We start from the raw sequence: 25,683 nt of genomic DNA, 5'->3' as shown, positions 1-25,683 counted from the left end.
TTCCACCATTGTTCGTCTCTCCCCTAGCAGCATGAATATCTACGGAGAAGATCTCCCACGCTGCTATTTCCACCCAAAGCAAGTAGTTGTGGGGATTTGTTCCCTTTGTCTGAGAGAGAGGCTCCTGAACTTGGCCTCAAAACAAGGCCACAAACACCCGCAGGCCGAAGACACCCGCAGATCTCTAGTTCTTAAAAGGAAACTCACCATTTGTCTTCCTAGATTCTATGCTGTCAGCTCAATTCTCCACCGCCTCAAGTTTCGGCATCAGCGAACAAATGACGGTTTCGATGAATGCTCGATCCCCAGTCAAGGTAGTTCTCCAATCTCTGCTTCTATCTGCTTCAAAAGACATTAAAAGAAGCAAAACAGTTCTCACAAAAACCATGCAACTTAACATTTTTGTATCGCTTCTTAAATCATCTGAAATACATAAGATGTGAAACAAGATTTCAAGATGTTTTTGGAATTGACAGTAGAATCTTTTGAATATAATATATCTATATATTGGCGACTCGTTGCTAGCTTGATGCATTTGTTTCTTCTTTGTCAGATTCATTCATATCGGTCAATTTCGTCGACGATGATCAGCCTGCACCGCACGGACAGAACAAGGAAGGAGGAAGTATGGAGTATGTGAAACAACCTGGTATACCGAGGTGGCGAAAAAAGATTGGCAGGCTGTTCGAGTTCGCAAAGTGGAAGGGGTCCCCCAAGCCAGGGACATGCAAGGAGAGGAACCAGGGGGGGAAGGGTTGGACAAAGAGCCTTAATTAGGAGGAGGGCCACCTCAGAATAAAGGGAAGGAGGGAGGGGGCAGTAAAAGACATTATAAGCTTCCACCGTGACAAAACCTGTTCTATGTTACCAATGGTGCATGTAGTTAAATGTCTGAGGGTCTTCTTTCTTTTTTCTTTTTTTTTTTTGGTGAACTGAACGTATGAGGGTCGACTTATTGATGAACTTCACTAGTAAGTCAATAAGCTAGGAGACGGCAAGATAGAAGTGTTCTTAGGAATTCTAATTTAGATTTTGACAGGGTTTATTGTCGTAGTTATGTTGGTGAGATAGCTTGCAGATTTCCGTTTCTAGTGTTGGTGTCGTTGCAAAGTAGCAGGTTTCAAAGTGCACAAGTAAATTTTCGCACCATTTGAAGCTTGCATTCTTGTCCTTTGGAACCAGCTTCTTGTCTGCTTCCAAAGTGTAGTTTAGTTTAGTTTCTCTTTGGGAACTGATAGTAGGGAAATGATCGATCGATACTATACAACTACGTCCATTCTCGTGAGAGGTTTTGTTCCATTTACAATGGCGCTAGAGGGCTTAGACAATTTATGCAGATGATGTTAAGGCAATCTCAGTATCTATATATATAACTGCTGCTGTATGGTGCATCAGAGCTAATATGGAAGGCTAAGATCTCTTTAATTTCGTAATAAAATCTCAAATCCATGCAGACTTTTCTTGTTGCTTCGAAAATTAGATTACAGTATCCTGTTCATCAAACATACTCAGCCTCCTAGAACGCGGTTCAATGCTGAGTAAAGTACATTAGAAATTGGATGTCGATACTTGAAGATCAACAGAATTAAGTGTTCTTCCTGTCCAATCCAATCCATTCAAATCTCGCCACATAAGTGAGCAAATAGAAAGAAGACGGAAGAAAACAAGATAAAACTACAAAGAAGAGTAGGAGAAAAGATGGAAGAAAACGTGAGGAGGAAATGGCAAGGGAGCACAACCAGCTCAAACCTAAAATAAGGCTACCTGGCTTTAAATATGCATATATACGACCAGATTTCCTAGGACTGAAGCACAAAATTATTTAAAAGACGGAATTAGCAGCAAGCAAAGTGCATGAGGGGAAAAGGACCAATCCGCGCTAGATACATTCCATTCATCCTTCACCCATGATAGCTGACATTTGATTGTAGAAGATGACGAGACAACAAAAGGATCCACAGACAAAAGGAAAAAGGAGATTCTATGTAAATCTCCTAGGTAGGATATTGCAATCATGGCCCCCATGAGGATGCTTGCAGCAACTAGTACACACTCATAACAACTGTACGGCCACTAACACGATCCTATGAATGTGCCTTGTCTAGTGGACCAAAGTTATTGTAGCCCACTTCACAAGCCTAAGGATCTTCCTCATCATTAAGACGACAGGATTATTTCTTCAGATACATTATTTTCTGGTTCTCTCACCAAGTGTTCTTCCTGTCTTGAAGTTGGCAGTGACGATGACAAGAAGAACAGCAAGCACGAACGCCCTCTTTTCCAAGACTTGTTTGCATATATATATATATATATATATATATGCAAACATATATATAATATTCTAACTTTTCGACAAATTGAACTCAAAATCTCTAGACATTAACTGCTGGTTATATGGGTTAAATTGCTGGACAAAATGTAAAATGTGATTGCTGAACAATCATATCTGATTGGATTCATTAGAAGTATTTTTTTTCTCGGATGGGACATGAGAGTAGTAAGATGGAATTTTTGCTCAATTATTTGGCTCAGTAGCCTTTTGCTTTGAGGATTTTCTGCCACCTTGGTTTCATCATGCTTAAACTTTCAAAAACAAAAAAGAAAATAAAAGAAAATTTTATTCGTATATAAAGATCTATAGAATCTAAACGTTTCTATGAAGATTGAGGAAATTTAAGATGTTCAGTTATTCTATAACTAAAGAAATATAAGAAAAAGTATATCCAGCCATATTTAGTTGTCGGGTGATAGTTTGCTCACCATGGTGCTTGAAGGTACACAACAGTCACCAAATCAACTTGTGCTACCTTCGCAAATGGATTCTCCGTCGATAGATCTTTCCGTTGAGAGCGACAGAGGGACAAATATATGAGAATGAAGAATCGATTTTCCTTTCTTTCCTCCAATCATGCAGTGGAGCTCAATTATCCACTTACTTTGTTATTTTGCAATCATGGAGCTCAATTACTCACATACAACTAACCAGTCTTATCATCTATTCTCCCACCCTCTAAACGACACAAGTACTACTTGTCTTTTCGCGGCAATTGGGGTCGTCCATTGCAGGCATAATTAAGATAAAAGACAGCAAGCCAATCAGTGTGAATGAATCCGAGCACATTCATATACAGGAACCAGTTTATAGGAAAAAACAGCAAACTGAAGAACCCACCGAGATCCTAGTGAATTAAAAAAATCCCTCCAATTATTTATAACTGGGATGAATTTTTTAATTGTATACTACAGGGCATAGTGATTGTAGAATCATATCATCCGTCAAAGAACCATATCATAGCCGGAAAGCAATATGAATAATCTTTGAGAACATTAGTATCTTCAATGATGAGTGAGAAAAGGAAGCACTACAGATATCTAACAATGATATCCATGGAAAAAGCACAGGCAAGCGCACAAGACTTCTGCAACTACGAGATCTGTAGAGGGTCAGATTAACACAGCCTTAACCCACATGCAGAGAGGTAATTTTCTTGTTTCAATTGTATGACACATCATAATCGAGCAACCTTACTATGATGTCAAGGCTCACATTCAAAGATATCCATGAATTTAATGAAACTAAAGCCTTAATAAACTGTTATCTATTTTTTTTTCCTCCTTGATTAAACTACTGTCTCCACTTTTCTTAGATAAGGATAATCAGAAAGAGTTCACTGTAGTGGAAATATCAGAAATAAACACCTAGTGGCATGCTCAGTGGGGCTGAAATACCAACAGGCAATCCCTCAGGTTCAAAACAAATGATCTACTGAAATTCCATGAAACTGCAACCAAATTGTATCACTTTAGAGAAAGATCATTAGCAAGAAAACAGAAACAACAAAAAATATACTAAATTGTGGTTGCTAGCGGGAATGGATGGTTCAAATGTCACAAGAGTTGTCAGTTTTCAATATTACTACATAAGGGAGACAATGTAAGAGAAAATGTCACTCATCAGTCCTGCAACTTGAGTCAAAATAGTACTGCTGCAAGAGTCAGATGCTGAAATTAATCTTCAAGCTTCCGTCATCAAATACATCTGTCATAGAGAAAAGAGAAGAACACCATTCAGATAGTATACAAGGACATATACAATACCTCATGCTTACAAGGGCCTATACAGAACTTCTATTCAATTAATATCAAAATAAGTTACCAGCTATGCAATGGGTTTGTGATTTAAATGTTACTATAAGGGAGAATCATATACTAGCTCCTTTGGCCATTTCTCGTAAAGAAACCATATTTTGCTATCCCACATCTCAAATGGAGTCCCATGCCAGGGAGGCCCAGAATTTCCATTGAAGAATGGAAATAGGTGAAGGGAATAAGCCAAGTTGTGGGCTATTGTAGCATTGCTCTTACCATGGATCACATGCCCTACATGTTTTTTTTAACAAAAAGGAAAAGGAAAGCCAAAGAACCAGATGATTTCTCACTGAATGCTCAGAAAAATGCTCCATTAGCCGGATGATTTCCTAATTCAGAAAAATCTCTCTGACAGCCCAAAAACAACGAAATTTATTAGGCTTGCGAACCAGACGAAGTAGCATCATGCATAGCTTTTGTATCTCCTTGTTTATGAGGTTGGGCTGCTTCATACACTAGAAAACAAGGCGGATGCAACGTAATTGGTCTACTAAAACTAAAGGATGGCAGTAACTGCAACTTCAGAGGAATCAAAGGATGCTGACGCCATTTAGAGGCATCAGCATATCCTCAAGGAATCTTGACATCAGTCATGGCTCTCCATCAAGTCATCCATTGGTATGGATCATCCAATCATAGTCAAAAAGCCAACTAATGATCCTAAAAGGAGTTCTATTTTCTCATGAATCTCAATGGCTCATTCTTCTCATTGATCGATAAAAAAATGAGAAACTTGATAACTAGTATTCTTCAAATAATACTAGATCATGATGATGATGATTATGCTTTTTGAGTAACCTCCACAAATCAGATTTGCACCTTTTGACATGATCTTGGAACATTATTATGCTTCATTTACTCCCTTTGGTTTGACTACATTTGGTCTTCAACTGAAATGTTTTTAAAGAGCCTCCTTTTTCCATGACTGTATCTTTCCCCTCATTCAAAAGTAGTTTCACTACAAACTACTTTTAACATTTTTCCAGAAGTACAAGTAGCAGATTCCTCCAATGCTGCATATTTTCTGTCAACAATCTCTACCAAAATTGACTTGCATTTAAAGCATGCATTCATTCTCAAAGCATGATATCTCAGGGAATGGTACCAAGTTTTCAGCTTTAAGTTGGATTCTTAGAAAACTGACCAACTGATGTTGACCCTTTTTTCCAGTAATGGTTTGTGCTGTTTCCTTATTAGTTCAGATCCACAGCCATATCAAGAACCCTTGCCTTCTCAGAAAACACATATAGCTTCTCTAGATCTCCACGAGAACTGTAAAAGAACCCTACTTACCAAGCAAGCTGCTAGCCTTTATTAATAGTTACCTAAATTTACCCATCACTTTGCAACTGCTGCTAAATTCCTCAACTTCTGCTGATGTTACTGTGACAAATATACTGATGTCAAACCACAGTGGCATCTTAATAGAAGACCACAGTGGTTAATCTAAATTGAGAAACTACTTAAAAATGCTGATAAGAAAGCAAAAGGATGCACATCAACATATAAGCTTTAATGCTCAATCTCAAGAAGATATCTAGTTACCTAGATCAAAAATGCATGAAAAACTGCTAGTTACTCCTGTTCTTTTGGAGCAAAGCCAGGAAACAAAATATATAATATCTTATCTTCAGATATGAATCCTCCAGGACTTGACCAAATTTTAAGATCAGAAATAGGCAAGGGTTTCGACTTATCCTGCACCAAGAAGACATGAACAGAGCATGACAGCCCTCCTTCGCACATGCTGTCAAAACTATAATGAAATTATTTTTCAAGTTTCAATAGTTTCCATGTCAAAGCTTAGCTCTTCGAGCGAACTGTGTCAACTCCGATTCACTTCAAGGGTCTATAACTATTGAGCTATTTAGCTTCCATTCTAACAGAATTTACACCCTATAACATCCATACACAACTACGTAAATACACGTGCATACTACTGTATTATTGTCTTGAATTCTTATAAATATTAAGCACTTGAAATTCACACATAGATCTTTTAAATAATACTCATAATGGATATATGAGTGACTAATTAGGTCCGACCAAGCTGATCTACAAAAAAACTTACACATATGAGTTAAACATATTGGTTAGAGTTTTTTTCTAAAAACTATAAATGCCATTCTTTTATGCTTTCTGCAATCTGTTTGCCTCTAATTTTAATATTTAGGGTTATATCTTCCATCATTATGTGCTTATTCACTGCTTCGTTAGACCTACCAGACAATTTTGTGAGCTCCCAGGACCCTGAAAATCCTTAAAACCCCAAGCTGAGAACCCCAATTTTTACCAAGCTTGTATCTGGCCTTTAATACAAGCCAGCTCATTGACAATCCAACTACATCAGAGTTTGATCTATTTGAACAAAGCTAATTATTACAATGATAATGAGATGGAAACCAGGATAATATACACTCAAATATTATAATTTTCAAGCACTAACACACTAAGGTGGAAAATTGTTGTGTAAAATTAGTTGAAGGCACTAAATAATGAATGTTAACCAAACAGTAGTAAACAACAAAGGCAATAGCTCAAAGAGGATTCAAATTCAAAAGAAATTAATTGCCTAGAAGTAAACATGCCTTCTCGCAGGTAATTTAGTTGTTATTCTTGAGAACTAAATCCAACAATATAATTGTTATTCTCAACTCTAGGTATTTGAATGCAAGTAATATGAGGCAAAAAAAAAATGATGATGTTGCCTAGCCACTTTGAAACTTTGTGTTTGCTGACATGCAATACGGTTGGAAATGGTACTCCATATTATTTCATGATACTTTTGACACTTTGCATGATCAATTATAATGGTGTCATCTTTCCATGTCTGTATTCAGCTCTTCTATGTCTATGTTCCGCTCTTCTAGCAATGTGTTAGCCAGTCCACTAGTTATGTGTTATGTAAATATCCAAATATATTTACTCAAAAGCAGATAATATGTGACCCAGTGTCCACCCTGTTCCTTTAAAATCCTCCCTTGTACCATAACATTATTTCTGTTCTAGTTAACTTTAGCCAAAAACGAAAAGATGGCTTGACCTAGCTATGGAAACATTGTGATTGTGTAAGTCAACTGAATACATATTTCAAAAGGCAGCAGTTTAACTGCACATAACAAAGCATTTTTCAAATGTTCAAAAAGTGGTAGCTTATCGCACTTTTATCTTTATAGTTGCATGTTACTTTTTCAGTTCCTCCTTCAAGTCCACCTTAATCAAACTTGGAAACGGACCACCACCTAACAAGCAAGTTTATTAGTTCACTTACCAAAAATGTTGGGGGTCATAAGTCAATTCTGGGTGCAGTTAGCAAGTAGTTTGTATTGTGTTGTATCATAAGCTGTGTGATACGATCAGTTTTTCTCCAAGTTAGAAATATGAAGTTATTAGTGCACAGAGTATTACAACATGAAATAATGTGCAGAAACATTATTCGATCACTTATACCTGTACATTATCATGTTGCAAATGCAGACATCTTCTATTTTATGGAAAAAATCCTTCTATAGCTGAAACTCTTTGATACTGCACATCAATACTGTTACAGTTACACTTGCACCCAGTCGATTCAGTAAAAAAAGTAAAGATACTAGAGCTCACCATTGTTGTCCTTTATCATCATCAGCATCAGGGGACTGGTCTACGTGGATGATCTGACCAAACAATTGAAAAGGAGGCCTAATATTTTCCTTGTTTGGGTTGCAAACTGCAGTAGCAGGAAGCTCCATGCCCTGGAAATGGATGCTACCTTGGCTGAGAGGCGATGAGCTCTCCGATTGTGGCGTACTCGCAGCATTCAATTCTTTAGAGACCTCAGCTGTTTTCTGTTGCATGTCATTGCCACACTGATTATCAAAGTACAAGTTATCAGTAATACAGGGTGCAAAACTGGGCAATTTGGTTACACCGACCGAATTATGCCTGGCTCCCTGCATGCCAGCAGGAAACATATTGTAACTGAATTGTGTTGGTTCTATATTCGCCATCATTGTATTAGTCATCCCTCTCATCGGAAAGAACATTCTCTCCTCTGCATCCATGAATAAACTGGGAAACTGTAACAGCCTTGGTTTCTTTGTGTCAGAGTTTGGGGTTTGCATCTGAGAAGTGGCAGAATCTAGCTCCACTTGCCAAGGATTGACACTTTGAAGGTATTGTGAAACCTCTGACTCATCCCAGGTGACCTAAACGATAGAAACAGTTAATGAAAGATCATTTAAGTGAGCTTAAACATCTCATATTCTCACTCAAATTGGTATCTATTGTTTTTGTTTGTACTTGACTGAATTGAACTTTCCAAGGAGATACTGAATGGGAAGAATTTCAGCATAATAAGTCAATTATTGATGCCTTAATTTTTTAAGATTGAATGCATGTAATATATGGAATATGAAAAAAGAACACCATTACAGTTGTATCGTGTTATATTGTATCAGCTAACACGACCCTCCTCTATGTGCCCTCTACTTGACAGCCACAACTTCAAGAAAATCAAGCAGCTTCATCAGTAATTATTAAACACTTGATGGGAACATGAATGTTTAACCAAAGTTTAAATCTGATCAAGATTGATTCAAGGAGTTTTGGCAGGATTATAGACAGTTTTACTCCAAGTCTGGTTTCAAGTAGAACTCAGTGGCTAAATTTGCCAGTCACTTGTTTACTTCAGAAGTGCAGCCACTCAATTCTAAGCTAACTTCAAGCCCTATGCTTACCAGTCTAAGACTCAAATCTGATTTAAAATCAGATGGAAGGGTTAGAGCTGCCATATGAGATATTCCTAATCTATTTAGTCTGTTTTAGATAGACAATATATGTATTGCTTAGAGATGACACAAGATATTTTTGAAGTTATACCATCTGTATAACCATATAAAGCAAGGCTTTTGTCCTTAGATAAGAGTCTTTGACAATCAAATAAAGCTCCGCTTTTACCCTTAATGAGAGGTCGTTAAGGATGGGTTTATTAGCATGTCCCCCTGTTTTAGACTCCTCATAACAACTTAGCTTGCAATTTGATGAACTCTCTTGTATTTCAGCTAGCAGCTGACACGTTAGCCTCTTTAGTTTTCCTCTATCCTTCTTTTCCTCTTAGTCTCTTAATCTGTAAGTCTAGATACCTCCACATCATTGGCCAAACTCCCAGTATCAGTGATCAAAAATTCCGTTTGAATCACATTCACAAATAAATTTAATATGCTCAAGTTTATTATCATTTGTAATAAACTTCACAATGTTGTGCGATGGTTTTAGCACTTGCTGGTCATCAATCCTGTTTGTGAGATAGAAAGATATCATAATAATGGCCAGTTGACCTGAATGTTTCGTGTGGTGGTTGAAGTGTTCTTGGTATAGAAAATGTGATATTACATGGATCATCCATAAGGTCTTCAAAAATGTTAATTATATTAATGATGTTATAGAAAATTTTGGGAAAAATAGACAGTAAAGCAGCATTATGATCTGAAATTTGAACTCGACCCTTCAATCCAGAGATTACAACCTACATATGATTTACATTCAAGTATTAACTTTTCAGATGCATCCTCTTGGAACAATATAATCAGATTTCAATTTTATATGTCGTTTGATAAGTAAAACAAAATTCAAGATGCAATGATATAAAATCAGATTCTATTTCCAAGCGCCTTCATATGTACAACAAAACATAAGAAGTATACATTCTCACAATGCTCTCATCCTAACAATAATCCAAGACAACAGCACTCAACAAACAGCTGTCACCCCTAAACAACGCCTAAAAAAGTACAGATACAAAAAAAACCAAAATAAAAACATCTGCGAGAAAAATCCAAATACTTCTTGCCCTTTTCTTTTTTTTTTTACAAAAAAAAAAAAGCTGCATGATGGAAAAGTCGGCAAAAGTTTTTTAATTGCAAAAGCAAACAAGGTACTTAAATGTAGGACGAAGAAAAAAAATTACAGGATAAGAACAGAAACTGAGGAAATAAATTACCTGAAGCATCCGCCATGGAGAAAGGGGCCACCGGGCTTGATCCTGGACAGTGGTGCCGGACACTGTTCCACGGAACACCGTTGTCCTGGAGAATCCCTCTGTCTGTACTGACATTCTGACTCTCATCCCGGCAGCCCAAGGGACCCTCAAAGCCGCATTCACCTTCTCCACGCCTACCACAAAGTCCGCCGCCGAGGCCCTCGGGTAATGCACCACCGCAAATTGGTGGCCCATCTCCGCCAACCGCACCGCCTCCACCACCGCCTCCGCCGGAATCGTCCCCCGGACATCCGTCGAAAATCCCTTTCCGATGCCCATATTCATCTTAGACCTGTCATCCGGCGCCGCCGCCCCCGCCGCCGCAGGAGGAGGAGAAGGAGCAGCCTGGGGGGCGTGGCGGAAGTAGTCCTGGGGTCCACCGGCACAGGGCCGCGAAGCTCGCCGGATTCCCGCGTAGAGAAGGCCATGCCGGTTCTTGATGAAGACCACCGAGTCGCCTGCAATGAGCTTCTTGGCGTTCACGAACTTGCTCCACCCGGTGGTCAGCAGGTGTCGGCGAGGTGTCCCCCGGTAGATATGCCGGAACGTCCACACCTTCCCATGGACATCGCGGATCGTCACGTTCTGGACAGGCGGATCCGCCGTCATGTCCAGCGGCGGAAATATAGAGTCCGCGCAGAACCTCGGCACCGAGAAACCCCCGCCATTGTTCGCGTCGCTCGGCGTCAGAACCTTCGCGAAGGCCATCGCCCCGCCGTCGTCCGGCCCCTCCACCGAGGACAACGGCGGCTCCGGCGAGAGAGACAGCGGCGGAGTGGGGCGGGGGTCGAGGAGGATGCGAGCGAAGACCTCGTCGGTTTCGGGGTCGGCGTGGAAGCCGATGGCAGCCGCGCGGCAGAGGAAGAACGGGGGGCGCCAGCCGCTCCCGGCGGGGAAGTCGGGCAGGGAGGAAGCCTGCTCGGCGTGTCCCTGGGGGAAGTACCAGACAGCGGATCTCACGGCGGGGAGCTTGGCTGCGGGGCCGGCGCAGGCGTGCCAGACCTGGGGATCGACCGCCGGGAACTCGGTAGCAGCCTCCATCGCCATTACAGTTAGGGTTTCGAGAGCTCGACTTCTCAACAAGAAGAGGTCGAGGATCTTGACAAGAAGAAATCGAGGGTTAGGGTTTCGATCGCCCTCTTCTCTTTCGCGCGCTTGCTCGCTGGCTTTCTTGAGTTTTTAGTTTTGGCTCGGAAGAGTTTATATAGAGTGGAGGAGTGGAAGGGAGACGGTCCCGTCTTGGAGTCGGCGAATGGGCACAGAAACAGGTGTATAGCGGAATTGCCCTTGTACTTTCCGAGAATCACGCTATTGCCGGTTCTCCTGGAGTTCACCTGGATTTCTTTACCCTTATCTTTTGATGAAGTTACAAAGAATAACATTTCCGATGGACGAAACTGCCCCCGGTGAGCCCGAGGTTGTCGGGATGTTGGGATCTCCTTACCTTTTCGTTAGCCGGCGGGAATTTATCTGCATCTCACTATAATTATTAATTCAAATACACGCTGCTCCGATCTTTTCCCCCGATGTTCAAAACCCGGTGAAATGCACTTTCGGTGAATTCGATTTTATTCCGGTTTATAATCGCTTTGGGAAGGAATGGGGGCAGCGAATGAGAGCAAGATTAGAAGAGTCTTTTTTTCAACTGAGGGAAGTGGGTCTCGGTGGGAGTCCACCATACGGGAGTTGGACCTTGTGCTGTCCAATCGCAGCCGAGATTCAGTTACAACGATAGAAAGAATTCGGGATGAAAATCGCTGGAGAATAGCCACCAACTACTTAGGAATATTCCTGGATGATGTGTATCAGAAGACGAATATAATTACAGACTGATTGTCTTCTTTGAATATGTTTTGTAACCACCCCTCCAGCTTTATGCCATGGCTGTTCTCTAAAGTTGTGTGATTCACACCAATTTTGTCCGGGCGTAAGGTGTCTAAGTGTGCAGCAACGTGGGTCGTCTGATTTAGTATTAGTACCGAGTATACGGTCCCAGATGGATGGAAGATCGACGTTTGGTGGGGTCCAAATTGGGACAGGTCAGCCGATAGTTTAGATAAGAAAGAGTTAGAAAAGAAGAGGGACTGAGGGTGCCCAAACTCTCATAATTCAGGGATATTTTAGTTAATAATTCTTATTTGTATTCTTTTTTAAAAAAAATTCGTTATCGCATTAACTTAAAGCTATCTGGAAAACGGTTTCCGGATCCGATCTCTTTTGGGGGCGTTACAAAACGCGACAGAGCCGTCGTAAACCTGGATCATGTCATCCTTAACGGAAACGTCGAAATAAAATACCGTAATTTCTTGCGAAATAAACCTTCCCATTTTTTGAAATTCTTTGACTCTATATGACGGTATGATAGTTTAGGTCGGAAAAAGTCCGAAAAGAAGAGAGACTAACGATGCCCAAACTCTTGAAATCCAGGGGCATTTTCTTCAATAAATTCTTATTTACATTCTTTTTTTAAAAAAATGGCTATCGCATTAACTTAAAGCTATCTGGGAAACGGTTTCCCCGATCTGATCTCTTTTGGGGGCGTTACGAAACGCGACAGAGCCGCCGTAAACTTGGATCCTGCCGTCCTTAATGGAAACGCCAAAATAAAACACCGTAATTTCTTGCGAAATAAACCTTCTCGTTTTTCGAAATTCTTTGACTCTATATGATGGTATGATAGTTTAGATTGGAAGGAGTCCGAAAAGAAGAGGGACCGAGGGTGCCCAAACTCTTGAAATCCAAGGACATTTTCATCAATAAATTCTTATTTATATTTTTTATTTAAAAAAAATTGGTTATCGCATTAACTTAAAGCTATCTGAGAAACGGTTTCTCCGATCTGATCTCTTTTGGGAGCGTTACGAAACGCGACAGAGCCGTCGTAAACCTGGATCCTACCGTCCTGAACGGAAACGCCGTAATAAAACACCGTAATTATTGCGAAATAAACCTTTCCATTTTTCGAAATTCTTTGACCACATATGACGGTATGGTAACCGTGGGAGCCTGGCTGGTCTATGTTTTTTTCCTTCATTAAAAGTGTTTAGACTTTAGAGTTCCGTGGCTTTAAAGCCTCTGTTTGGGAATTGGAGTTGACTGCAACATTGCCTATCTTGGATACAAGGAAGTCCAAAGTCATAAATAGTCCCTAAAACCCTCTTGGATTGTCTGTTAGTAACTAACTCAAACTGTGTGCGCCGTCATTATGGACCATTTAGAAAAGGTGATACATCTTATAAAACAAACATGATATGGGCTGGCTTTCCTATTTACACATTTAAAAAAAAAAACTGAAAATCAAAAGCTTCCCTGACAAACAGAGTGGTCACTCTAGTGATTTTAAAAAAAAATATGGCATTCTTTTTCTTCCTCATTTTTAAAATATATTTTTTACCGATACAAATTATATGGTTAAATAATTTAGACCAAACAAATTGATCATGTATCAAGTTAACACACATTTCTATATAAATCGACATATAGTTTCCAAAATATAGTGTTTAACAATACACAGGACACGATTAGGTAATACATACTTGACATATTAGTCATCTAGTAACCCAATACATATCTCCAAACAAATTCATATATAGTTTTCGGAACATTGGTATGTACTACATAATTAGATGATACATACTCATCGTCTTCCTAATATATATTGCAAGCCTTTTTGATACATATCTAGTGGTGATCTAATATGCACCTCTCGATAAATCGATACACAATTTTCAAAACATATTTTTATCAACACACACCACATAGCTAGGTGATACACACATCAAGCAAATTAGTCATCTAGTAAGCTAATACATATATCTAAGTGAATCGATATATAGTTTCTAAAATAGTATTCATCAGTATCAGTATACAATATACAGTTGGTTAGCTTTGTCTAGTTTGCTAAGTATGCATCATCTGATCAAGTCCTATGTATTGGTGAATACTATGTTTTGAAAACTCTGCAGCGATTTACCTAAAGACATATATTGACTTACTAGATAATTAATTTACTTAGTACATATCACTTGACCATGTAGTGTGTAACGATAAAAAAGACGTTCTAAAAGTGAGGAAGAAAAAGAATGCTACATTTTTTTTAATTATGGGACCGACGACTCTATTAGTAAGAGGAGTCTCTAACTTTTAGATTTTTTCTTTAAGATGGGTACTAAAAAAAAATATGGCAAAATAGAAAGCATGCCCCATATTTCTTTCTCTGGTGCCTGCTCTTTATGATTTTTTATATTGATGGGACCCATGTAGTAACTTGTATTGGAGTCACATAGCCAATGCAAGACTGCATGCATTATAACATGTTTGTCGGGCTCTTATGTCCCCATGCAATTGCTTTGAAAATATTTCTCATGTACACCAAATTGACTAGTGAACTGAAGCATTTTCCATCTTGTGGTCCAAATTTGGGTGCAAAAAAGGTGATTGCAACTTGCAAGTCTACATCTACCATTTTCTTGATGATCACGTCGTTGTTCACCGACCAAATATTTAACTAGAGTATTTCTCGACGACTAGACACTAATAAATTATCTAGTTATTAATTCATCATCAAAAGGCTGGGGAATGTCCATGCCTTGTTTATGAAGCACTCATGTGACATGTATGCATAATGTCATTGTTGTCGCACATGTAATAACATTGCTAAATCGACTAGTATAATCTTTTCATATGCTTGGTGACCCTTGTAGGAGTACAAAATACATGTGGGGGCTCCAAAAAGGAAAAAAAAAAAAAAAACTCATGCATGATCCTATATTCTAATGCTTCCTATTTCACAAAGCCAGTATTAACTTGCGTAGGGGTGGGTGATTACCATTTTCTCCTTAGGGATATTCGAAAGATAGCGAGAAGCCAACAGGACAGCAGATTGGATAGTTTTCTATGTGGTTAACTACTCTGGAAGACTCTGTAGCTAGGAAAGAGGGGACTATCCAGTGCATTCCAGAACTTTTTATCTTTTGATTTCTTTGAAGGCTCGTTTGGTTCGCGGGAAGCATTTTTCCTCCTAAAAATATGATTTTTGGGAAGCAGATTCCTAGGAAAAGGATGTCTGGAAAAGTACTTTTGGCATGTTTGGTTGACCATGGAAAAGTGGCAAATTTTTAAAGTGCTTATATTTGGTTGACCATCCACTTTCCTGGAAAAGTTATATATAATTCCTATTATACCCATAATAAAAATTAGATATTTAATGCCTCTTTAATGCTGGAGGATTCTTTTGGAAAAAAATAAAAATAGAGTGATTTTCGGCTCATGGAAAAGTAACTTTCTCATGTTTCTTATGGAAAAAACTTTTCCATGAACTATGAGAATTCTATTCCCATGGAAATACAACTTTTTCATCTCTCTCCTTTAAAAACTCCAACCAAACAAGAGGCATTCCATTACTTTTCTGTTAACCACATTTTCCTCCTTTTTTTTTTTCGCGAACCAAACGAGCTCTGAATATATTCGTATATGCTATTTATGGTGCATCTATTTAAAAATAAATAAATACTTGCAGGGCTACATAACTTTTTTTCTAATATTTTTTTGAGCCTCCAAGATGTTTTCATCTCTGTAAATAAAATAATAAAAAGATAGTTAGATGGCGTCCTTGTGATGCCTGCAGCGTGCATGGTGACGAAGATGAATGGATGGGTTGTATAAAGACAAAAGAGGACGTAAGTGTGGCGTGTCCGGATCTCCACCAGACCGAGGACGACAGAGGGACCAGGATTGTCGCAAGGACGAGATGAAGTCAAACAATGATTAATGTAGAATAACGCTTCTATCCCGCGTGGGGAGATGGGTTACCAAAATGCTCTTGTTACGGGGGACCAATGGACGAGGACAGGTCTTGTCCCCTTTGGTGATGGAAACCTGAGAATCCAGCATCTCGCGGGTTGAGAAATAAGAGGATTAGATGGGCCCTATGGACATCCAAGTGTCATCCATATATATATATACAAGCCACATATATAAGATTGGATTTTCTTATACTAAAAAGGATGGCTTGGTCCTTTGTACAGTGATAGGTCACAGTATCTTTCGACTCTCGAGAGTAATGGACTGAGAGTTACATTTAGCCTTATTCTATTGTTATTTTGACTGAGGATAGGTCACAATGTCCTTCGACTCTCAAGAGTAATGGACTGAAAGTTGCATACCGTGACAAAATAAAATAGAAGTGGGACGAGGATAGCTTGCTTGGCTTGTTTGTTGGCTTATGTTATAATGTCACATGAGATTGAGCTTAGACTTTAAGCTCACATGGTGTCGATAAATAATCTCCCGTGATCATTTAGTTCAAACATCACCGATTCTGTTTCTATTTTTCAAATTTATAATGGAGCAACTTTATTGCTATACCAGGAACCGCCCTCATGTCTTTAGATTGTTAGATCAAAAAAGAGAGAGGCTTTGAGGTGGTGCAGAGGTATAGGTCATAAGAATGGAAACATTGAAAAAAAATTACAAATTGTGAGCTATGCAAATTTTATTAAGTTAATTCTTTTGCAATAATCCTTCCATAATTTGCGAAACAAATTATTCAAAAGCTAGTTAGGAAAGTGCATAATCTATTAGTAATATGCCGTGCGATTAAAAGGTCAAGAGGACCCCTTTGTATGAAAGAAATCCAAATGGCTTTTTATTAACTTGGATCTTAGTTTTGGCATCATTCAACATGCAAGGCTTGGGTGTAAATTTTGAACAAGGACACATACAATGGTTTTGTAGCTTATTAAGGAATTGAAACACTATAAAATTGCAAGATTCCTATTTTGAGCCACATGCAATAAGCAAGGAGTGTAGGCATGTTGTACATTTATTCATTCAAGCAGCATGAGCAACCTTCTAGCATGCAATAAACCCTGGCGTCCTTATCAAGCTATGGGACCAAATTTATTGAAATCCTATTATAAGTACTACCAATTAAATCACAAACACCACAATCATCTTATAGTCAACCCATATTGGTCCGTGCTATAGTATCCCCTAGTCCATATGGGTCATAAGCTGAATTAGCTCTAATACCATTTGTAACAACTTATGATCTTATCCGAAAAGACTAGTCGAAAAGTATTATTTTGGTTCTTTAATTTTGTACAAGTATCTAAGTTTTACCTAGCACATAGCTTATGTGAGATTAAATACATGCCTGTACGGATCCTCATGTTGACGACCACATTTGATGTTTTGTCATTTTGGAGGAGTTAAAGGTTTGATATGCATAACAAAATTAGAAATATCAAGTGGAAAAACATTCTTCTCTATCAGCTCCCTGGAAGGGTGGGAAGATCATTTGCTGATAATGAGTAATGAGTCTCTCCAATTCATGGGTGATCTGAAGAAGTCCCTAGTTTGTCAATCATGGCCACATGTATATTGCACTGCTATCCCATGTACCTCAGAAGGTCTTTCCAATCATTGTTATCGTGAAATACGTATGCATGTCCAGTTCAATGCTGAACTAGAGTGGATCCAAACTCATGAGAACACAAAAGGCACATGATTTGGGTCGAATTTTTCAGCCCATAATTCAACACCACTTGTGTAAATGCTGGCCCAGTCAGACCCAAACTATTAATTGGGTAGGATTGTAATGCGTTCACCGCAAATTCCACGACAAAGCTTGTCCCATTTTATGTGCAAATTCTTGTTTTCTTTGCATTTATCCGAGATTTTATGTTCTTATTTATTTTTTCCCGTTTTCCTTCTCTCTCAGTATTTTGAACTTAAGAATGTGTGGATCTGTAATGTGGGAGATATTGGTATTAATTTGAGCATGCCATGGTTCTGTGCAAAGAAAGATGAATTTAACCATTAAAAGAAGGAGCTAATTTGACAAGATTTTGCCATAATATGCTATCAAAGTCGAAGGTTAAATTTGCTTCGTTTCTAGATGCTTAAGAGGAGTTGCTCTTCTTGGGTTTAAGGAAAGTTTGTCTATGTGACTTGGACTGTTTTCTGAAGGGGGCAACAAGTTTTTTTCTTAAAAAAAAATATATGAAGAGTTTCTGAACAAAGAAAACAGGGAAACACCTAAGAGGTGAGCAAAACACTCTTTGAGGTTCCTTTGAGCAGAGAATTGAACTTTTAGGCATCCAATTTATAGAGATAATCTACTAGGAAATTTCAGTCTTTGCTTAACATCACCAATGACAATCCCAAACCTGGATTAAGATGTGTGGAGGCTTGACATTTAGTTGATAGCTGATATAAAACGAAGCTCAAACTGTTAAATGAATCTGTTTTTTAAAATTTTCTGTCAAAAAAAAATCAAGATGAAGTTTTTCTCATTATTATGTTGATTTTTGATGCTTCATTTTATACATAACTATTAGCTGATATTTGCCATGCTTATGTTAAATCTCGCCAATGCAGACCTCTGCATTTCAGTTCCTTCAGAACCTAGCTCATTCTCCTGTTCGAGAACCACGCAGTTCATTGGAAACAGAAAGACCTTGGTCGAGTAATTGTTACATGGGAGTCTGACTGTTTTTTGTCTAATCCATAAAAAGTTACAATAATCCATAAAAACTTACATCAGATTAGGGAAACTATACTTAAAGCTTGATAAAATGTTCTTGAATTCTTAGGAAAACCTAAGTTGGAAGACACTCCTACATACCTGATATCTGGCAAATGATTACTGAATAGATCATCAGCTCGACTCCAAGCTTCAATGCAGTTCAACTAGAGATGGATGGATAATTTTAAGTGGAGGAATAAAGAAGAAAATTTTGCACTTTTACTTAATTTTCACCTATTATATAAACCTGTCATGTGCCTCTTTTATAATTGTCATCTTGCCCCTTCGTAGGAGCAATTTGGTCGAAGTTCAATTTAATATCAATAGCAAATTTTCCGAGCTCAATCTTGTATTTCAAAATGCACAATACAAATAGCTGTAATCATCACAGCTTTCCATTGTTTTAATTGTTCTAGGTTTATTAAACCAACGAACCAACTCTATGAGACCTTCACCCATCTTCATTAATATTTGTTTCTGGCAAGTTTCGCCACTTCGGTACCGGACCCGTATCGGTACCACACTAGCACAATGTCGGTATAATATCGTATGGAATTTTTTTGGTGCATCAAGTATCGGTACGCCATCCGTACCGGATATCGGTATCGGTATGAAATTAGTATGGTATGGTACGCCTCGTACTGTCCAGTTCGGGCCGATACAGCATACCATGATTTCTAATGGTTGCACGAGAAAGTTTGGAGCACTTCATATTCAGAGAAAATCAGTCATTACTAACTGTGTATTTTATGTTCCACAAGAAAATGCAAGAACTTCCAAGCATAACAAAGGAAATCATTGACTAGGATTAACTTCCAAGCATAACAAAGGAAACAAAGATACAAAAGGAAATCACTGACTAGGATTAAATGGTCATTTCAGGAGCAGAGATGATATTGGCAGAAAATAAATGCATACAGTAGGCTGGTGATAAGATTACAGTCTTAACATGAACAACAGAAGAGAACAGACCTGAAAGCGCATTGCAGAAGATCACATACAGGATTTTTACTCCTTGTTGTATACAAGAGAGTTCCAGGAAGGATTTCGAGGAAGAAATGTGTCCTGCCGACAAACATAAACTCATCAGTATTTCCCAGTTCCACTAAACTTTATGAATTAATTCATCTTAGCCATATTTTATACGACTATCAGCTCTCCGTAATCCAAAGCTCTCCAAGATTTATGCATACAATAACAGAGAAAACCCTAGAGAAAACTGAATTAGAACAATTCAATACAGAACAGAGAGATCGAGGACGCCGACGAACTATTCGAGAAAAGGACTAGGTGATGATTTTACGAAGGAACGGAGAAGAGAGATTACGGAGATATAGGAGCAGGAGGGAATGACGAGCAAGGAGTGGCGCTGGGCGTGGGTGAATGCGGCGACGCAGAGACGGGCGGCGAGGCCCAGGCCTCGCTTGCTCCTGGGCACGTACGTGTGGACCATGTCCATCGCCGTCTTCTTCTTCTTCTCCTTGGGTTCGCTTCCTTCGACGGCGACCGTCACATCTCGGAGGTGGTACTGGAGGAAGGCCTCCTTGTCCTCCGTCTCGAACCTCCCGTCCTTCTCGTTCCACACGATCACCGGCGTATCCGCCGCCGCCGCCTCTGCCGCCTTCTCCATTGTCCCTCGGTTCTCCACTATTATCCGACCCCCGCTTTTATCTTCTCCTCCCCTTTTTTTCCCGCACCGGCCCGCGAATTTATCCGTGCCCTGGCTTATCACATTACGCTATCATGGGCTAAGGCCAAGTATCGAACAGAGTTAAATGAAATGCGATTCTTGAACCTGGTTGAAATGCCAACTTCAGCACCGACGAATGCAATCCGTGATCGATTTGACACTTCCCGAGTCACTTTTGCGTCAGCAAGAACAGAGCAGTAGAGCAGCAGACAGGCAAACAGATTGAATTATATAAATATTTTACTTTGGGATGGAGATGACTGGTTGCGGTGGCTCGGCTCATTTCTTAAGAGAAAGTATTGCTTACACCCGTGCACGCAGTGTAGAGAACAATTTCTCCATTTCTTAGGCCGAAGCGTTTCATATTTTCAGATGAATCTTGCAACCCTCAACTGCATGTCAACCACAACCAGCCAACCAGCTACGGAGACTGGTAGTTGTCACAGATGAAGATAGATGAACCCATTATTACTCCAGTCTACTACTACCACAATACTCTGTAACCCAATGAACCAGACACCAAGGGTCCAACGCCTGAATACAAGCGCTCCCTCTGAACTCTGTAGTGGCTGCCTTGCTTCGCTTCAGGATTCCAGGAATATCCTGAATTTCCTGTATTCCACACCGAAGAAACACTATATTAACATTGAAAGGCAAGTCATGCAGACCGAATCATTGAATCCATTTATTGTAAACTGAACATTCCCAATATCTCAGAACAACAGCCGAACAACTGAGACTCAGGCGGCTGTTCGCTTGCATGGCAATCAATAAATTTAATATAGATGTCAGATCGCAAAATAGAAAGATCTTTGGTAACATCTAGGAATACAAATCACAATGGAATCACATTCAATATAATTATTACAATGGCTTGCAGGATCATTTATGGTCATCTGCTTGTATCTTAGTCTGCCCGAGACTGGCCAGCCCGAGAGGAGAGGATGATGCCAACAATGAGACCATAAAGGGCAAGTGCTTCAGCAAAAATGAGAATGAGAATCATGCCCACAAAAAGTTTCGGCTGCTGTGCATTGGCCCTGCAAAGAATTATGAAAGCCATCAAGTTTAGACAATTTGGCATGCTACAAATTAATAAGGATCTTTCAAATATTTGATTAGAAACAAGAGTCAGACAGCTCACAAACACCAAATTAACAGGTAAAGAACAGAACCAGTGCAGATATCGTAGCTACTCGTCTGACTAAGCGAGTGACAGGACAAGTCATAAGAAAATAGCTAGTTTTTTATATGAGGCCCACCGTAATATGAGAGGGATCAAGTCATCGGTTCTATATAAATGATAAATTTCAATGCAAAATGCTCCTATCAGGCTACAGGAAGCTTCAGACATCTGACCTGTCATAGTCAACAAGTTTTACTTTGTGCCTAATTTCTGCACCTCCACGCCCCACAATGACCATTATCAACATTTGAAATCCAAAACATTTGAGGCCCGTTGAACAAACACTCATGCATTCTCTACCAGCGCATGCTTTACAAAATCCTTCCCACCAAAGACTAACTTCCATGTTCTGTTAGTTTGTTGCCTCCTGCCTGATCTTTTGATGTAACCTGTCATTAGTGGAGCCATAGATTCATGTGCATGTACTGTCTCAGTTGCTTCTCCACTAAACTGATTGGTGGGACACCTATGCCTTTTGTTCATTACAAACATTACCCTATTAGAGTTCATGCATCATGACTCAATATTCTCCTCCAAATGACACTCATCTTATGTAACTTGATCTTCTCTTTTTTTAACATTGTGATCATATAACAGCTACAGCATAGTGTCATTTTATCAAATAGTAAGCCTCAAATGTATCCAACAATCAACTATCAAAAAGCATATCTTTACTTGTTTCACCGAATAAAATAAATAGCTACATTTACTTTAATGTGCCATAAATTAGGCAGATTGCAAAAATGACCAAGCTTGCATCATTTGGCTATTGGTGATGGCCATAGACTCGTTGCAACTTATTTGCAAACTAGAGTTTCAATCCATGCATCAAGTTACTAATTGGTCCTGCAGTTTTAGTTATCATATCCACAGCTACATACCATATTTTTCCTTGTCAACTCTTCCAAAAACAACAAACAGCTTGGCACCTTCTCTAGCACACCGGTACTCATCGCATCTTACAAGTATACATTACAGAAGAGGGGGGAAATTTTCTTGCTCAACACAATCACAGCTAAACCAAAGTTGTTTAACTGAATCTGGTTGCCACTATCATTTCCATAGAAGGTTAACTCATCCAAGTAATAGTTCGATTTGCTATTACGCTACCAAATGATGCACATGGAACTTAAATCCTTCAATGTAGGCAACCTACTCAAAATATTGGTTAAAAGATCAATCTTAACAGAAGCTGTGTGCTTTTTCCAAATTGGTGATCAATCCATATGCAAAAGAGGTACCGTTACAAAGGTTTTGTCAAACCATTATATAAATTCTATCTTGATTTATACATGGAACAAGGTTCACGAAAAGCTAATAGACATGTTCTGGAGAATCGAATTAACTTTATTTCTAAAACCACAAAAAATGATAGTAAAGCAAATAATATTCTTTCCTCAAAACAAACATAAAAGAATTCTGCAATGGCAAAAATAACCATTATCAATCTTCTAATGAACAAAATCATGCTGACACTACAATAATCATACATATAATTTCAATTAATTAACTTCTCAGAGCAAATTGAAGCAAAGAATTTGCAAATTGAATATGAATTGTGTACATCAGCCAAGTAGCAATCAAGGCGAGCATGCAAGCCAATCACCGAATAAAAAAGCAGAAATGTCAATGCATAATGATGAATAAACTAAATCTTACGTTAGATGTGAGTGGTCACAGAAAAAGGGAATTGTTAAATAATAAACAACTAGAAAGAAAATGATAAAGAATCTCTCTGAAACAACAATTGAAGAGTTGAATGTACTAATTAATCTCTGCTCAACTATAACAAATTCCCTTTCTCACAAATCCCCTGCCATTAAAAAAACACAAACCATTATGGAACATAATCAGACCCATAGAGATAACCAGATAAAGTAGAGAGCTAAAATCACTCACCCTTTCTAACACCATCTTCTTCAACCACAAACAAAGTAGTACAAAGACAAACTTACAACCTTAAAATCAGATTAAGACTCAAAGATTGATTCTGTGACAATTTAAACCATAATCAGATTACTTACCAATGCCATCGAACATCAGACCAAAAGACATTTGTTTTCCATCCGTATTCAGATGAGAACTCAACCACAATCTCCTATTCTTAAAATTGGAACCTCTCACAATCCTTCATCCTATCGCAATAACCACAGCCAAAAACTGTTCTTTTTTCTTTTTTTAACTAAGTCAAATACCATCACCTTAACATCCTTAAGCCGTGACCCATGTGAATTTACCTCCTATAATTCTGATGAAACTAAAAGGCATATGTTATCCACAAAAACTTATCGAACTATAGGCATGCACAATAGTGATATTGAAACCTCTCTCTGTCTCTCTCACACACACACTCTCTCTCTCTCTCGCTCTCTATCTCTATCTCTCTCTCTATAGATACATACTCATAACACAAAATCAATCTTCAAACACAAATTAATCACCATAGGAAATTTATCACAATACAAGATAACCAGAAATCAAAATGAACTAAGAATCCCCGATCTAGATCTAACAAAAAGGGGGAAAAACAAAGGTTACCTGACTCCAGCATCGCCAACGATCCCGATAGCCATGCCTGCAGAGAGCCCGGCAAGGCCACAAGCCAGCCCGGAGGAAAGATGAGCGTATCCATCGAAGAGGTAATACGACTTGGCCTTAGGGTTTATACCGGTGCTAATGATCACGGCTATGATCAACCCGTAGATCCCGAGCACTCCGGCCATGACCACAGGCACGATCGACTTCATCACCAGCTCTGGCCGCATCACCCCCATGGACGCCACCCCCACCCCGCTCTTCGCCGTCCCGTACGCCGCCCCCATGCCTAAAATCCCTCAAAAAAGGAAAAAAAAATTAAGAAAGAAAAACCCTAAAATCGGATACCAGAAGAAACCTTGGGATCGGGATATCACAGGAGAAGACAAGGGCGGCCGCGGCGCCGAGGAATCCGAAGAAGGGGGCGGTTTCGTCGCCGCTGAAGCTCGACATCGTCGGAGATTTCAATGGATCCCTAGAGATCTTTCGAAACCCAACCCTTATTCAGGACCTTCGAAACCCTTATCTCAGGATGTATAAAATTTTCGGGGAGGAAGAAGAAGGAAACAATTGGGCAATAGATCGAGAGAAGGAGGGGCGGGGCGTCGAAGAGATTGAATGGCTTCCGGTGGTCGGAGACGATATATGGGAGCGCCCCCGGACTTTGTCTAATTTACAAGTTTCACCATGATAGTCGGAGATTGATGCAGGGCGATTTTTGGAATTGTCTGTGATATAAGATTCTTGCATGGACCCATCATGTGGGCAGACTTGATTTAATTGTGGAATAAGTTAGCCACCTTAGCTAAGGTTGCAAATGGGCTAGCCTAGTCCAGAACTGGTCCCTTTGCATCATATGAGGTTCATTCTATTTTGTGACTTGCAAGCAGGGGCGGCCCGATACATTTGGGGGCCTAAGGCGAATCCAATGAATGAGGCCTTTTTTTTAATAATAAATTTTTTTAATAAATATAAAATATTTAAAAAAATAATATAAAAATAGATAGCTATCAAGTACACTATTTCAACAAAGATACATGAATCTAACAAAAGTAGACAAAAAGTTTTTTCAGTTTAATATAATTTTTGAATGGAAACACAGAAATGTAATTGCCGGGCCATAAAACTGATTAAATAATTGAGATAATGCTGGGCAATACTGTTTACCATGTCAAGCAAGAGCAGGATAAGGAAAGGTCATCCCTTGGCACTTCATGGTCAAGGTAAAGAAAAGAATTTGTCCAGAAAGAAGCCTCTCTATAAGAAAAAGTAGGGGCATTATGGGAAATTCACTCCATCTAATTAATAAAAGTCCCGTCCCACCATCTCCCCTTCAAGTGAGTACCCAAGCAGCAACTGCAACATCACAGCACAGCAGCCATTCAACCCCCTCCCTCCTTTTCTCTCTCTACCACCCAAGAGGGGAGAAGAAACCCAGAGGAGAAAATTAAAAGAATCTCCACCCTCCAAGAACTCAAGAAGTCCATCTCCAATCCCTCTATCTTTCTTCCCGATGGCCCAGCTGGATCAGGAGTAATGTGAGGGAAGGAAAACCAAGACTAAAACCAAAAAAG

The 25,683-nt window shown here is 39.2% G+C and overlaps 3 protein-coding genes across 6 annotated transcripts; all 3 read right to left on the bottom strand.

The window, feature by feature from the left end:
• Window positions 1-3,745: 3,745 nt before the first annotated feature.
• Window positions 3,746-12,552, bottom strand: LOC103703255 (auxin response factor 22-like). 4 transcript variants are annotated; one of them, XM_008786035.6, is made up of 5 exons: window positions 10,130-12,552; window positions 8,064-8,336; window positions 7,753-7,976; window positions 7,600-7,677; window positions 3,746-4,039 (listed from the first exon to the last, which is right to left on the bottom strand). In XM_008786035.6, exons 1-4 carry the CDS (start codon window positions 11,213-11,215, stop codon window positions 7,656-7,658), a joined length of 1,605 nt encoding a protein of 534 aa, XP_008784257.1. In that variant the 5' UTR covers window positions 11,216-12,552; the 3' UTR covers window positions 3,746-4,039; window positions 7,600-7,655. The 4 variants fall into 4 exon arrangements, with proteins under 4 accessions (XP_008784257.1, XP_088565981.1, XP_026658829.1 ...); XM_088709855.2 differs by lacking the exon at window positions 7,600-7,677 and having other exon boundaries at window positions 10,130-12,551; XM_026803028.4 differs by having other exon boundaries at window positions 7,753-8,336; window positions 10,130-12,550.
• A 6,929-nt stretch (window positions 12,553-19,481) lies between these two features.
• On the bottom strand, window positions 19,482-21,056 carry LOC103703202 (acetyltransferase At1g77540-like). The gene is made up of 2 exons (XM_088709831.2): window positions 20,026-21,056; window positions 19,482-19,763 (listed from the first exon to the last, which is right to left on the bottom strand). The coding sequence occupies exons 1-2, from the start codon at window positions 20,326-20,328 to the stop codon at window positions 19,707-19,709; spliced, it is 360 nt and encodes a 119-aa protein (XP_088565957.2). The 5' UTR covers window positions 20,329-21,056; the 3' UTR covers window positions 19,482-19,706.
• LOC103703203 (V-type proton ATPase 16 kDa proteolipid subunit) lies at window positions 21,050-24,703 on the bottom strand. Its single transcript, XM_008785983.6, has 3 exons — window positions 24,487-24,703; window positions 24,113-24,398; window positions 21,050-21,428 (listed from the first exon to the last, which is right to left on the bottom strand). Exons 1-3 carry the CDS (start codon window positions 24,560-24,562, stop codon window positions 21,296-21,298), a joined length of 495 nt encoding a protein of 164 aa, XP_008784205.1. The 5' UTR covers window positions 24,563-24,703; the 3' UTR covers window positions 21,050-21,295.
• Window positions 24,704-25,683: the final 980 nt, after the last annotated feature.

Source organism: Phoenix dactylifera, chromosome 13 (assembly GCF_051530095.1).
Source record: "Phoenix dactylifera cultivar Ajwa chromosome 13, Ajwa_hap1_PhDact_Kaust_v1.1, whole genome shotgun sequence".
Classification (NCBI taxonomy): domain Eukaryota; kingdom Viridiplantae; phylum Streptophyta; class Magnoliopsida; order Arecales; family Arecaceae; genus Phoenix; species Phoenix dactylifera.
The sequence above is the reverse complement of the archived record's forward strand: the minus strand, read 5'-3'. Positions and strand labels throughout refer to the sequence as shown.